Below are 13,783 nucleotides of genomic sequence, written 5' to 3' on the forward strand. Positions count from 1 at the left end.
TAGAAGCCAGCAAGCTCTGAATCTGAGTATCTGTCTCTACATTTCTAGATTGTGTGACATTGGTTAGGTTACTAAATCTTTAAAGTGTAGTTCATTTATGAAACGGGGATAACGATACTTAGCCCATAGGGTTTCTGTGAAAATTAAATGAGTTAATGCATGTCTGGCACATAGCAGGTACTGAAATATTAGTTCCCTTCTCTCTTCATTCCAAGAAAATGCTATCAGACTGAATTTTCAGACACAAAGCACCTAATATAAAAGATAATTCCATATATAGATTAAATAAGCTGAAATATTACTATGCAAACTATTGTATTTGAAATAATGTTTGAACACATTTACACAGCAGTTGGGGCATATAAGAGATAATCCTTAGATGGACCTGTGTTAGATGTTTTACAAAATGGATACTAATTATATAGTCATCAGAATGTTAAAAGACTTCAAAGATGATTCCAAATAGAGCTGCAGTACTAAATACAAAATCTAAACCAAGTAGCAAACAAATAAACAAAACCTCCCAAAAACTTAATTGTAAGGCTGCACAATTTAAGCTTGACCAGGCTAGAGAAATTCTATGATTTTAGGATAAGAATTTTAAGGCTGAAAGAGACATCCGTTATTGATCATGGCTGATGGCAAAACCTGAAAATTAATAGTTCTAAATAGCTTGTCTAAGCTTGAGAAAGGAATAATAACTAGGGAAGATGCTTTAATATGACCATTTTGAAATAAACGTATAACAGAGAAAAAAATTGTATTAGACACAATAAACCTAACAGGATTTGAAAAAAATAATCTTCTCCTTATCTAGAATTTAAACACTTAGACCTTTTTCAAGTACAAGATGATAACTCTGATTCTTTCTTTGATTTATACATATAGTAACTAAAGATACTAGCACTAATATTGTTACACTAGATTATTTGAGGCTTTTTATTTACTTGCTGAGTCTTTTTGATTATCTTTTTGAAATTCTTAACCAATTTTCTCATTTGTAGTTCCCCGTATACCAGCCGTGGGCAAACTACGGCCCGTTGGCCGGATCCGGCCCGTTCGGCTGTTCTATCCGGCCCGCGGAGCCGAAAGAACGGAGGGTTCTCTTGCTCTCCCCTCCGCTCCTTTACTTTGAATTTATATTAGTTCACACAAACACTCCATCCATGCTTTTGTTCTGGCCCTCTGGTCCAGTTTAAGAACCCATTGTGGCCCTCGAGTCAAAAAAGTTTGCCGACCCCTGCCGTATACTCAACACCCCCTTGTTGTTCCTGCTGTGTCCTCGAAGCCATACATGGATAGAAGGCCAAAAGTATGTTGTATGTGAACTCTGTGGAGACTCTGTGTGCCAAAGTATCACCATTTGAGTTCCTTTACATCTTGTTAACAATTGGCCCTGACTTTGCAAATAAAGTAGGAAATCATATATTTAGCCACTATAAACAGATACATCCCAAAACACATTGAAAGTAATTAATGGAACAAATTAAGTATATGGAATGGTAAGTTTCACTTTGGAAATGATTTTCAAAGGAAGTAACCTCAGCATTATATATTATATTAGAGGCCTGGAGCATGGATTCGTGCACAGGTGGGGTCCCTCAGCCTGGCCTGCGCCCTCTCTCAATCCGGGACCCCTTGGGGGATATCAGACTGGCCTGCGGCAAACAGGCCGAAATTGGCAGTCTGACATCCCCTTAGGGATGTAGCAGTGCAGAAGGGGCAGACGGCCGAGGAGGAGCCTGAGCCAGGGCTGGGCGCCCTGCCGCTTCCACTCATCCTGGTCCCACTGTGCTGCTGCCGCTCCCTAGCTGCTCTGCTCCATAGCTGCTCCGTAGCACTGCCATGGAGGCAGGAGAGGCACCCGAGCTGCGCTCACCAGCCATGAGCCTGGCTTCTGGCTGAGCAGCACTCCTGCTGTGTGAGTGCACTGACCACCAGGGGCAGCTCCTGTGTTGAGCATCTGCCCCCTGGTGGTCAGTGTGTGTCACAGTGACGGGTCATTCTGGTTAACCGGTCGTAACGGTCGCTTAGGCTTTTATATATATATAGATAGATTATATATTCTAAAGAGCAGGAATCTTCTGGAACCTATGGTCCAGTGCTGACCACCGGGGGCATTTACATTGAATATTCCATGGTGGCAGTTGAGAGAAATACGGTACCTTAACTGCCAAGTAGAATGTAACAGAAGCTGACTCAATTATGGGGGTAGAGGTGGTTGAACCAAGCAATGTTCACAAATGTTGACTCTCAGAGTAAGGGCATCAGAATCACCTGAGTCATTTGTTAAAACAGAGTCCTGGTCTTCCTGCCAGACCTTATGAATAAAAAGCTCCTGCTATGGGGCAGTTATTTAAAAATTTTCACAGGTACTGTTTGTTGGTAATATGAATATGCAGTCAGGTTTGGGTAATTGTTAATCTAGGTGATTTCTAAGAGTTCTTTCCAAGATTCTAAATGTTAGTTGTAGGAAAATTAAGTGGAAAATAGGGTTAATTGTACAGCACAGGCTCTGAAGTCAGAGTGCCTGCTTTGTCTGGGTAACTTTGGCCTAGTTACCTCTCTCTGCTACTAGTCTTCATCTTTAAAATGGAGATAATAATAATGCCTACTTTATAGAGATGATATGAAGAGAATGCATGTGAGATAACTTATGTAAATAAGCAGAACAGTGCTTGGCACGTAAATAATAAATGGTAGCAACTGGTATTATTAAACCTCTACGACCAACACATGTCTGAATGCCAGCGCACCGTATATGCTGCACAAATCCTACTTGTGAGCAATGACATATCTTAGTCTGGGCAACACCAACTGGTTTATATGAGGACTTTTCTTAGCCTTTTTAACCAAGTTCTAACTGAGTTAAATATCTCAGGAAGGGATTCAATTGTCCGTATATACATAAGAGTATAGAAACTAATGCCCTGGGGCACTCATAGTTTATAGCTTGTAATTTTTTCACTTGTCTAGTTGTTTGCTCTTTAAGGTAAATTCTGTAATTTAAGAAGCTAAGAGGCTTTTCTAAAGCAAGAATAATCTAAGGTACAGTATCAGTAATCTTTCTTTGTCACCTTAATTTACTTATTTTGATTTTAGTGTGATTTTTAAAAATCTTTTAAAGAAAAAGCCCACGATTTTTACCTTATTCATAGAACAAAGTTTAAACATTCCAACAGATCAGCACACAAGGAGACTGAAGTGACTGCCCATCTGACAGTCTATGTTGATTCAATTTGTACCATATTTTGGAATAGAACCAAAATAGCCTGACTTCAAGTATAAAGCTTCTTTTGTGAGAATATATGACTTGTGAAGTCTTCAGGTTCACTTTCAACTGCAATAATACAAACATGCATTAATGAAAATACATACCAAATTAATCTCTTCTGCATTGAAATCCTCAGCCAGGAAAGCAGTCCTAGTTAAAACTTCATGGCGCTTGGTTTCATGAATCTGATCCAGTTTAGTCCCTATTACCAACAGTGGAATTTGGTTTTCAGCAAACTGTTCCTGGTCATAATCCCTGTGATAAATAATAAAGAGGTGAATAGAATTTACATTTTTGATGTAGATGTGTAATATTTAAATGCAACTAGCTTATACTATTTTACTGATCATTCACTGACTCTTGCTCACCCATCACCTATAAACCTATTTTTCTCCTAATTTCTTCCATCTACTTGTTTATTTAACAATCCATCCTCACCATCTACAGAGTTCCAACTTTCATCTAACTACTCAAAATTTGGCCCCATGAGTCTTTATAGACTACTTGAATAACTGAGTGCCTACCAGGTATACCAAGGTAGGCTGAGTTGACTTCTCCCAGAGCTCTACCTTCTAAGGCTCAGGAATTTTTCTTTATAGATGCAGAGAGTGGATTCAAACCTCAGTGGAAAGAAAACCCTGGAAACTAGCATGGCACTCAAGCCTTGTGTTAGAGCGGAAAATGACAAGCTTCTAGGTATTTGCAAGGCTATAAATAAACTCTATACTACCATACATATTTCTGTCTATGAATTACAATGAAAATAGATTGTTCAAGGAAAACAGGAAATAGGGATGAAAATGGTCAGAATAAATCAACCATAAGATGGTTTCAACACATGGAAAGGGAAGAAACAGCTAAACCACAAAATTAATAGTAAAAGGAAAGAACTGAGTACCAAATAGTTGTTTGTCCTGATATGAGAACTGTGGGAGACAGAGGACAGGGAGAATGAGGATAGGCAATATAAATCCCTCAGGGTCATTGTATAATCTTGGGCTAGTTACCTCTCTTTGTTGGTACAATAACAATTGTACCAGCGTTACAATTCTTTTTTTCTATTTCTACCCAAAGGATAGAGTGGTATTCCTTCTATAACTAAAAGGAACATAGAGCCCAATGTTATTGAATTAATTTAAATTCTATTCACATAGGAGAAATAAAAGGTTTGGATTTTTGACATGTTATAAGCTCAATTTACAATGGTCAGCAAAATCTGGTTTCAAACACCTGATGACAGTAAATCAATATTGCACAATCCAATCAATACAACCCAGTTGAGCATAGCTGTTTTTCTTCCTTTGATATTATTTTTCTTTCTCTTTGAATAATCTAAATTAGGGGTGTGTGTACAAAATTATTTAATTTTTTTTGCCTTTCACAATAATCTTGCAGAACCTCAGTTACTATTCAGTCTTGCAACACAATTGTTTTGAACTATTAACTCCCATTTCATAAAAATATTACCATCCTATTTATTGCATCAAAGCCAATAATAGCTTGAGTTTAAGGCCTTTGATTCTTTTTGCCAATATCATCCCTGATTTAGGAGAAATTGTCCAAAAACTAAAATCTGCTTTATTAGAAAATAGAGCATTGAGAGTGTCCTTTGTTAGGACTATTTTCTTTTTCTATACTCACTAAGTATCAAATTTTTGTATTTAGTTCATCCAACATCATCTTTGATACACATATATCTCTGCCACTTGTAGTCTTATATAATCTCTTGCAAATCAACACATATATTACATATGTAATATAACATGCTGCACATGTGTTATACATTTTTTAAAAAATATATTTTATTGACTTTTTACAGAGAGGAAGGGAGAGGGATAGAGTTAGAAACATTGATGAGAGAGAAACATCCATCAGCTGCCTCCTGCACACCTCCTACTGGTGTTGTGCCCGCAACCAAGGTACGTGGCCCTGACCGGAATCGAACCTGGGACCTTTCAGTCCGCAGGCCGACGCTCTATCCACTGAGCCAAACCAGTTAGGACACATGTGTTATACATTAACATGTATTATATATGTATCATAACACATACATGTTGAAATATACATATAATTTGTTCTCTTATATCTCTTTTTAGCTTCCATTTTTTCTCTCTTTTATTAAACCTTACATCCAATTTAATTTTGGCAAAAACAAAAAAAAAATTGCATCTTTTAGATCGCTATACTTAACTACCCTTTTAGAGAAGATTTAGGATTCAGAGAAACAAATTTAACAGCTATTATCAGCATGCAATCAGCAAAATCCAGAATATAGAAAATTCTACAAGACAAACAAGCCATCTTTTTTTCCAAAAATAAACTGCTAGAGGGTAAAAGATAAAAATTAAAAAAGGAAGGGGAAGTTAAGATGAAAAGAAAGCAAATACAATAATTGGACCTTACTTAGATGTAGATTTGAATAAACCAATATTTATAAGACGTTTGTGTAAATTAAAATAATATTCTATATTAAAGGATTATTGTTAATTTTAAGTATGACAATAACATTTTGGTTATGTTAAAAAAGTTCTTAATCTTTAAAGTTACACACTAAAGTACACAGATGAAATGATATCATGACTAGGATTATCATTGAAGATGTTTTGAAGTAAAACATCTGTGCTCATGGATTAGAAGAGGCAAAAATATTCTGATTTGATTTATAGGTTTATTGCAATTCCAATAAAAATCCAAGCATAATTTTCGCCAGTATAGACAAGCTGATTTCAATTTTACATGGTGAGGCAAACTAGACTAGCTAAACAATTTTGAAAAGGAATAATGTGGAAGGAATCACACTATCTAATTTTAAGACTTACTATAATGCTACAGTAATCAAGACTGTAGTATTGGTGAAGGGATAGGCAAGCAGAGCAATGGAGTGGAATTAGGAAGTCTAGAAATAAACCCATATAAATATGGTCAACTTATTTTTGGCAAAAGAGTAAAAGCAATTCACTGGAGAGAGACTAATCTTGTCAATAGATTGTGCTAGGACAATTAGACATTCATATGCAAAAGTCACCCTCAACTAAAACCTCCATTATAAGTAACTCAAAAAGGAGCACAGATATAAAAGTAAACCTAAAACTATAAAACTTCTAGAAGAAACAGGAGAAAATATGCATGTTCTGGAATTAGGCCAAGAGTTCTTACACATGATACCTACCCAAAGTATCCTATATAATAAAAGGCTAATATGCAAATCGACTGAACAGCAGAACGACTGGTCGCTATGACGTGCACTGACCACCAGGGGGCAGATGCTCAACGCAGGTGCTGCCCCCTGGTGGTCAGTGCACAGCCAGAAGCCTGGCTCACAGCTAGCGAGCTCAGTGGCGATGGCAGGAGCCTCTTCCGCCTCTGCAGCAGTGCTAAGGATGTCCAATGCTGGCTAAGGCCTGCTCCCATGGGCCTAACCAGGGGTCCAAACTACGGCCCGCGGGCCACATGCGGCCCGCCGAGGACATTTATCCAGCCCGCCGGGTGCCGCTGCCTGTCCTGCTTAGCAGCTGACTCATCGGGCCCGCAGTGCGCATAGGAATTTGTTCATAGTTTTTTTTTTAAACTATAGTCCGGTCCTCCAACGGCCTGAGGGACAGTGAACTGACCCCCTGTTTAAAAAGTTTGAGGACCCCTGGCCTAAACCATCAGTCAGATAACCCCAAGGGATCCTGAACCGTGAGTGGGCGCAGGCCAGGCTGAGGTACCCCCCCTCCCCAAGTGCACAAATGTCGTGCACCAGGCCTCTAGTAATATATAAAAGAAAAAAACTGAGAAATTAGACTTTTTAAAAAATGCAAAACTATTGCTTTGTGAAAGTCATCGTTAGGAGAATGAAAAGGCAATGTACAAACTGGGAGAGAATATTTGCAAATCAAACATCTTACAAAGTGTTATTTTGGAGAGTGCATTCTTGTGCTTGCTATAACATTTCAAACCAATTATGAAGTAATTTGGGCTTACCCATTTGTTACCAAGACTCCAGTTGGCACCAAATCCTTGTTGAGAGCTTCCGATGACCAACGATACAAGTTTTGGGATGACTTCTTATTTGTTAAGTCATGTACTAAAATAATACCTAAAATAATCAGAGAAAATAATGTCAGTACAGGAACAATTCTTCTTCCTTTCCGAATTGGCAAAGTGAGACTCAGTAAATAACAAGCATTGAGCTGCTTAGTGAACCTAGCATTCTAGTAGTATGCATAATAAACTCAGACACAATTATTTTAAAATTTCTTCTACAAGTTCTTACAAATAATCTACCACATTTTCTTTGTCAGTCTAACTTTTAAAAATTCTATAAAATGTCATTAAACTTTTAGAATGTGTTTTCTTTTTTTTTCTTCATTCAACACTTCACGTGCCTACTCTGCCTGGTCCTAATTGCAGAACCACCTTATCAATAAAGAGAATAAAAAATATTTCAAGTATATAAGAAATTATATGCATTCAAAAAGCTAATTGTTTTTGCACTCTGCATAGTATTGTCATAGACATCATACATACACATATTACTTATTTTCACTAAAAGTATTATATAAAATATATTAGAACAGTATTGATTTAATTTGATACAATTGTTATTCTTTACCTGGAAAATGTTTTCCTTTAGATTACCTGGGCCTGCCTAATCAACTCAAGAGTCCAATTTTTAGTTCTTTGAGAGATATAGTTAAAAGAACAAAATAAATATGTCATTAGAAGGGGATAAAAAGAAATAGTCAAGAGACATGAGTAATAGAAAACAGATGGACTTTTGAGAGATTGAGGAAAATAATAAAATGTAATGAGGCTCAGAAATACAATTAAACAGAATCAGTTAAGATCCTAGACAGAAAAGCAAAGCAGGTAATTATTCCAATAAGCTATAGATAAAAAAGGAAAAGCTTTAATGCCTCGTGGGATAAGATATCTTGAGGTCAAAAGACTAGGTTTTCAAACCCCAAACCTTTTGTATTACCCAGATTCTACTGTGAAGAGAGGATGTAAAACTCCATTTTCATGTCAATTTAAAAAAGAAGGGCAGAAGAGTTAGAATTATTTGGCTTCTCTAGATTTTACAGACATTTGTACAATGAAGGTGCTTGTGCATGTCATAGCTGACTTGTTCAAGCTGGCTCAGAAAAATCTGTTCTCTCTCCTGGCATCTGGAATAAATAGAGATCTGACAGTTGTCCCCATATCCAACTGCATTCACTCTACCTTCCTCAATGAGGTGTTCTATTAGGCATCAAGGACACATAATTAAAGATAGATTTTTAAAAAGGAATAAAGAGCTACCATTAAAAAATAGAGCTGCCTGGCTGGCGTGGTTGAGTGTCACGGTTCAATTCCTAGTCAGGGCACATGCCCGGGTTGTGGGCTTGACCCCCAATAGGGGGCATGCAGGAGGCAACCTATCAATGATTCTCTCTCATCACTGATGTTTCTCTCTCTCTCTCTCCCTTCCTCTCTGCAATCAATTTAAATATATATATAATAAAGCTAACATATATTCATCACTTACATGCTACATATTATACTTTACCAGGGTTGTCTAATTTGATTTTCAGAATAGTTCTATGAAGAAGGAATTACCTTTATTTTACACATGTGGAAACTGAGGCTCGGAGAGGTTGAGTAACTTGCCTTGAACTCAGTTAATTTGACAGTAAAAGACTGAGGAAAACAGAGTAAGTCTCACTTTAGGACACAGGAGTGGCAGATATTTTCTCCTCTCCCTATTTCCCAGGTATAAATATCATAAAGCTATGGGTGAGACTTTTGGTTGGAAAAGTGAAAGGATTACAAAGGCTTAGATGAGCTATTAGATAGACTGGAAGGAGTTTATTTTTTAAAGATTTCTATTTAAGGCTCTGGAATTTTTAAAGGCATTTGAGCACTCTTTTTCCTTATTCTCCCTCTTTCATTTGGTTTGAGAATTCCTGCTTGTATGAGCTAGGAGGGTCACTCTGGGGCCCAGAGCAAAGAAATCAGGTTGACAGCTGAGCAGAGTATGTTCTAATCTTAAAAGAGAAAGAGGTAGAGACATATTTTAGAGATTTTCTTTGGGGATTACCAGCCTAGTTCATCACAGTGGGAAGAAGGTAGGTTCTTGAGGGAAGAATGTTATTGCTAAGAAAAGACTATGCATTTGTGTGTGTATGTTTTTAAGACTTTTTCTTAATTGATTTTATAGAGCAAGGAAGAGAGAGGGAGGGAGAAAGAAACATCAATTGGCTGCCTTCCCTATCCCCCCACCCCCTTTATTCGGGATTGAACCCGAAATCCAGGTATATATCCTGACCAGGAATCAACCCACAACCTTTTGGTGTATGGGACGACAATTCAATCAACTGAGCCACCCGACCAGGGCTAAAGGGACTATTTTTTTTTAAACTTTAAGAAACAGAAATATGTCTTAGTCTTCTCTGTAAAACTAACAAAATATATGCAATTACTTCAGTAATATTCAAGGAAGAGACAAGTCATTAATGAATAGTAGGTATAGAAAAGACAGTCAAATAAGTGGATTTAGATGGCTTTCTTCGTTAGCACTTATTGAGTTCATGACTCAATTCCATAAAATCTCTAGGTTTTAAATGGTTTTTAACTTTATTACTTATAATTTTTATCTTTACATTTATTTTGCTCTTAACTTTTTCTCAAAAATATCTAAACAAAAGTTCAAAGGTGTTATATATCTAAACTTTTCTTTGCCAGATCAGATTGATATCAACTTTGACAGTCATTTGGCTGATATAAACCAAGTTTCATCACTTGATTCTAGTTCTTTTCTTTCTCTCCTTTTTTTCTAAGAAATCTATGACTATCTTACTGTTTTGTTTTCACTTATATTTCTTTTAATATATGCCATTATCATGTTCTTTCTTGCATGACAATATCAATACACTGATGTCACTATCTTATAACTCTTTTGTTTCATTTATTTATTTTTTTTCTTCAGGTAGATTGGGACACTTTTGGACAATATTCTATGGTCAATATCCTATATTCTATAGTTTATATCCAATGACAAGAAGCTTCTTCTCCCCCCCCCCCTTTTTTTTAAAAAAAATAGCATCCACAACAGCTTATGACATGGGAAGATAAGATAGTGAAAGAGGAACATAAGGAATGAAGAAGGTACTTAGCAATTGCAGTGCTTACCTAATAATGAATGAGTATAAATGAGTATTAGCTAAGCATACACCAGGAGGGAAGAGGTGAGATGCCAAATCTTTTGGTACATCAATCAAAGACAAGTTGAAATTATACTTCACAGTAAAAGATTTTAAAATGCATTTAAAAAAGAGAAGAAGATAAAGAAACGCTATAGGTAAATCACAGGTGTCAGTGGTTTAGTCTCTTGACATAGAGTAGGCCCTTTATGAACTGCAACTATGACCTCTATCACATGCCTCCATCTGGAAATCTGTTCGAGGTATTTGAATCTCTATACCTGGAGGAATTTTTTGCACCCCTAAAAATACCCTTAAGCATCTCTTTATAATTAATTACATAGGACTCTCTCTAAGAGGAGATGAAAGAAAGGTTTTTATTTCTGTGACATCTGGCTTAGACTATGGGATTCCTAACAGTTCTATTGTATTTACCCAAATGACTGGAGAAACAGCACTCCCAAGGGACAGTGTTTTGAAAGTTCCATGTTTTATGTCAAGTTCCCCAAATACAATTTTATTTCTCAATATTTAGTTTATGACAATATAAAGAGAAACACTAGACAGAGTAAATATTTAATGTTCTGAATTACATGGTTAGAATCTATAAACATAAACTGGAATGCAATATGCAGATTTAAATTAAGAGTTGTAATTAAACCTTTAGTAAATTAAGATGAGTCCAGCATCCCACAACACTCCATATCAGATGATCTGTACTCTTGGACCATTAATACATGGTAGAAATAAAACATGCTTTACCATTTATAGAGTTGTAGAATACTGCTCTTGTGCTTTTCACACTGCTGGCACTGCCCACAGAACCTCCAACATCCCATAATTCTATATAGTAGGTCTTCTCTACTGGGGTTCCTTCTTTGTAGTCATGAACCTAAAAAATCAATCCATCAAAATACTTATTATAGCCACTTCGGAAACTGGTAAGCACTCTCATTCCAGTTTAAAGTATCGGACACTACATACCAGTAAGCATAAAATCCATGATTTGTCATTTTAGTCACTCCTTTGCCCCTATTTCACATTACTGTATATTCACCTGACAAAATTCCAACACTAATTATATCCACCTTTTTCTTGATTTCCATGTCTACAATCCAGCTAGATGAATGTGAAGCTCAGAAAAATACACATTCAACCTGACTGGATTCATTTTAACTTTGAAGCTTCCTTCAGTCAATTGCATAGTTCATTTCCTATTTTTCTCTCCTAGGTAATTATTTCATACTTTCTACATTTTTTCAAATTTCCAATATATATTCCTTGTTCTCAAACAGAGCTAATAACCTTGCATCCTGTGACAGAAACAATCAAAAGAGAACTTCTACAACCTGTTGTTCCCATATTTAACCATCTCTCTGCATTTGTGCCTGTAAAATCTATTTTCCCTCCAGCTATTAGAGATAGGCTGTCTGTGTCCCTAATGACAAATACCCTCCCCTTGTGCATGAGATCCCCCTCTTTCTTATCAAAGATGTAGCTCCTCTCATCATCAAATTTTCCCTCTCAGTTGGATAATTCCCACCAGCATACAAATATGCCATATTTTTCCCATCTTAGAAAATAAATTACCTTCTCTTGATCGCATATACTTCCTTAAGCTATCATGTTGCTTCTCTGTTCCTTTAAATTAATTAATTTGTATTGTTTTGTGTGTTCACTACCCAAAGTCAAGTATTTTTCGATCACCATTTATCCTCCTTTACCCTTTTATGTCCCTCCATCTCCTTTCTCTCTTGTAATCACCATACTGTTGTCTGTGTCTATAAATTGTTGTTTTTTGCTTAATCCCCTTCATCTTTTTCACCCAGCCTCCCAAAGCCCCTCCCCTCTGACAGCTATCAGTCTGTTTTCTGTATCTATAAGTCTATTTCTATTTTGCTTGTTTGTTTATTTTGTTCATTAGATTCCACATTGAAATCATATGGTATTTGTCTTTCTCTGACTGGTTTATTTTACTTATTATAATACTCTCCAGACCCATCCATGCTGTTGCAAAAGGTAAGATTTCCTTCTTTTTTATGGCTGAGTAATATTTAATTGTTTAAATGCACCACAGCTTTTTTATCCACTCATCTACTGATGGACACTTGTGCTGCTTCTGAATCTTGGCTATTGTAAATAACTAGGGCCCCAGGGCATGAATTCATGCACTTTGAAAGGAACTGTGGGCTGCGAGGCTGCGGTGGGCACAGCAGTGGGTCTTGGCCCATCCTCTGCGCCCCTGCCCAGCCCCTCCTGCTGCGGCCCTTGGTCCCGTCTGCCGGCAGTTCCACTCCAACTGCTACTGCTCCCACATGCTGATGGCCTCGGCCCCGCTTGCACCAGCTGACAGGTGTGGCACCAGCAGCAGGTGTGAGTGGGGCTGGTGCCATCAGTGGGTGCGAGTGGCAGCTGCTGCCATGATCGCCCCTTAGGAGCAGGGGGAGGTGGAGAAGCCCTCAGGGGCGATCATAGGTCGGCAGCCACTGCTCGCACCTGCTGACGGTGCCAATTGATTGGCACCGGTGCCGGGCGCTGGCAGTGGGTATGAGCGGCGGTTCTGGTGCCGGAAGGAGGTGTGAGTGCCAGGTGGGACCATGGTGTGTGGGAGCAAAGAATTTTCAATAACCACCAGAGGCTCGCCTCAATGACAGTGACCATCGCCCTGACTTGGTCTGGCACCCCTGCTCACCTGCTCCACCATCCTGCTGTGGCCAATGCCCACCATGTTCCGCGCGCACCCCCTGGTGGTCAGCGCACAACATAGCGACCAGTTGTTCGGTTGTTTGTTCGGTTGTTCCACTGTTCCGTCTATTGGCATATTAGCCTTTTATTATATAAGATGATGCAATGAACACTGGGGCGTATATATTCTTTTGAATTAGTGTTTTGGGTTTCTCTGTTCCTTTTTATAGTGACAGCCCTTCAAAGGATTTTTGAGCTATTCTCAGCTGTTTCTAACTATTTTCTTCACATTCTCTTTTGAACTCATAACTGTCACACTTTCGCCCCAATCACCCCACTGAATTACTCCTTATCAGGGTCACCAATGGCTTCCATATTGCTAAATCCAATGACCAATGAACAGTTTTCATCTTACTCTACCATCTGACACAACTAATCACTCCTCAGCCTTGCAATATTTTCTTCACTTAGCTTCCAGAATATTAAACTCTCTCCTGTTTTTCTTCCCACCTCACTGGCTAATCCTTTGCAGTCCCCATTTGGGTTGTCCTTATCTCTCTATCCTTTAATTGTTGGAGTGTCTTAAAATATTTTATTTTATTTATTTTTAATTGAATTTTAGAGAGAGAAGAAGGGAGAGGGAGAGAGAGAAACATCG

General features: G+C 37.7%; 1 protein-coding gene across 1 annotated transcript in view; it reads right to left on the reverse strand.

The window, feature by feature from the left end:
* Positions 1 to 13,783, reverse strand: part of RABL3 (RAB, member of RAS oncogene family like 3) — a 50,828-nt gene that overhangs the window by 7,162 nt on the left and 29,883 nt on the right. The window contains exons 3-5 of the mRNA XM_080656180.1: positions 11,203 to 11,332; positions 7,241 to 7,355; positions 3,379 to 3,529 (exon numbers count right to left, since the gene is read on the reverse strand). Of these exons, the coding sequence (XP_080512306.1) occupies positions 3,379 to 3,529; positions 7,241 to 7,355; positions 11,203 to 11,332 (396 nt within the window). The remainder of the gene's footprint in view (positions 1 to 3,378; positions 3,530 to 7,240; positions 7,356 to 11,202; positions 11,333 to 13,783) is intronic.

This window comes from Plecotus auritus (genome assembly GCF_963455305.1).
Source record: "Plecotus auritus genome assembly, chromosome: 2".
NCBI lineage: Eukaryota > Metazoa > Chordata > Mammalia > Chiroptera > Vespertilionidae > Plecotus > Plecotus auritus.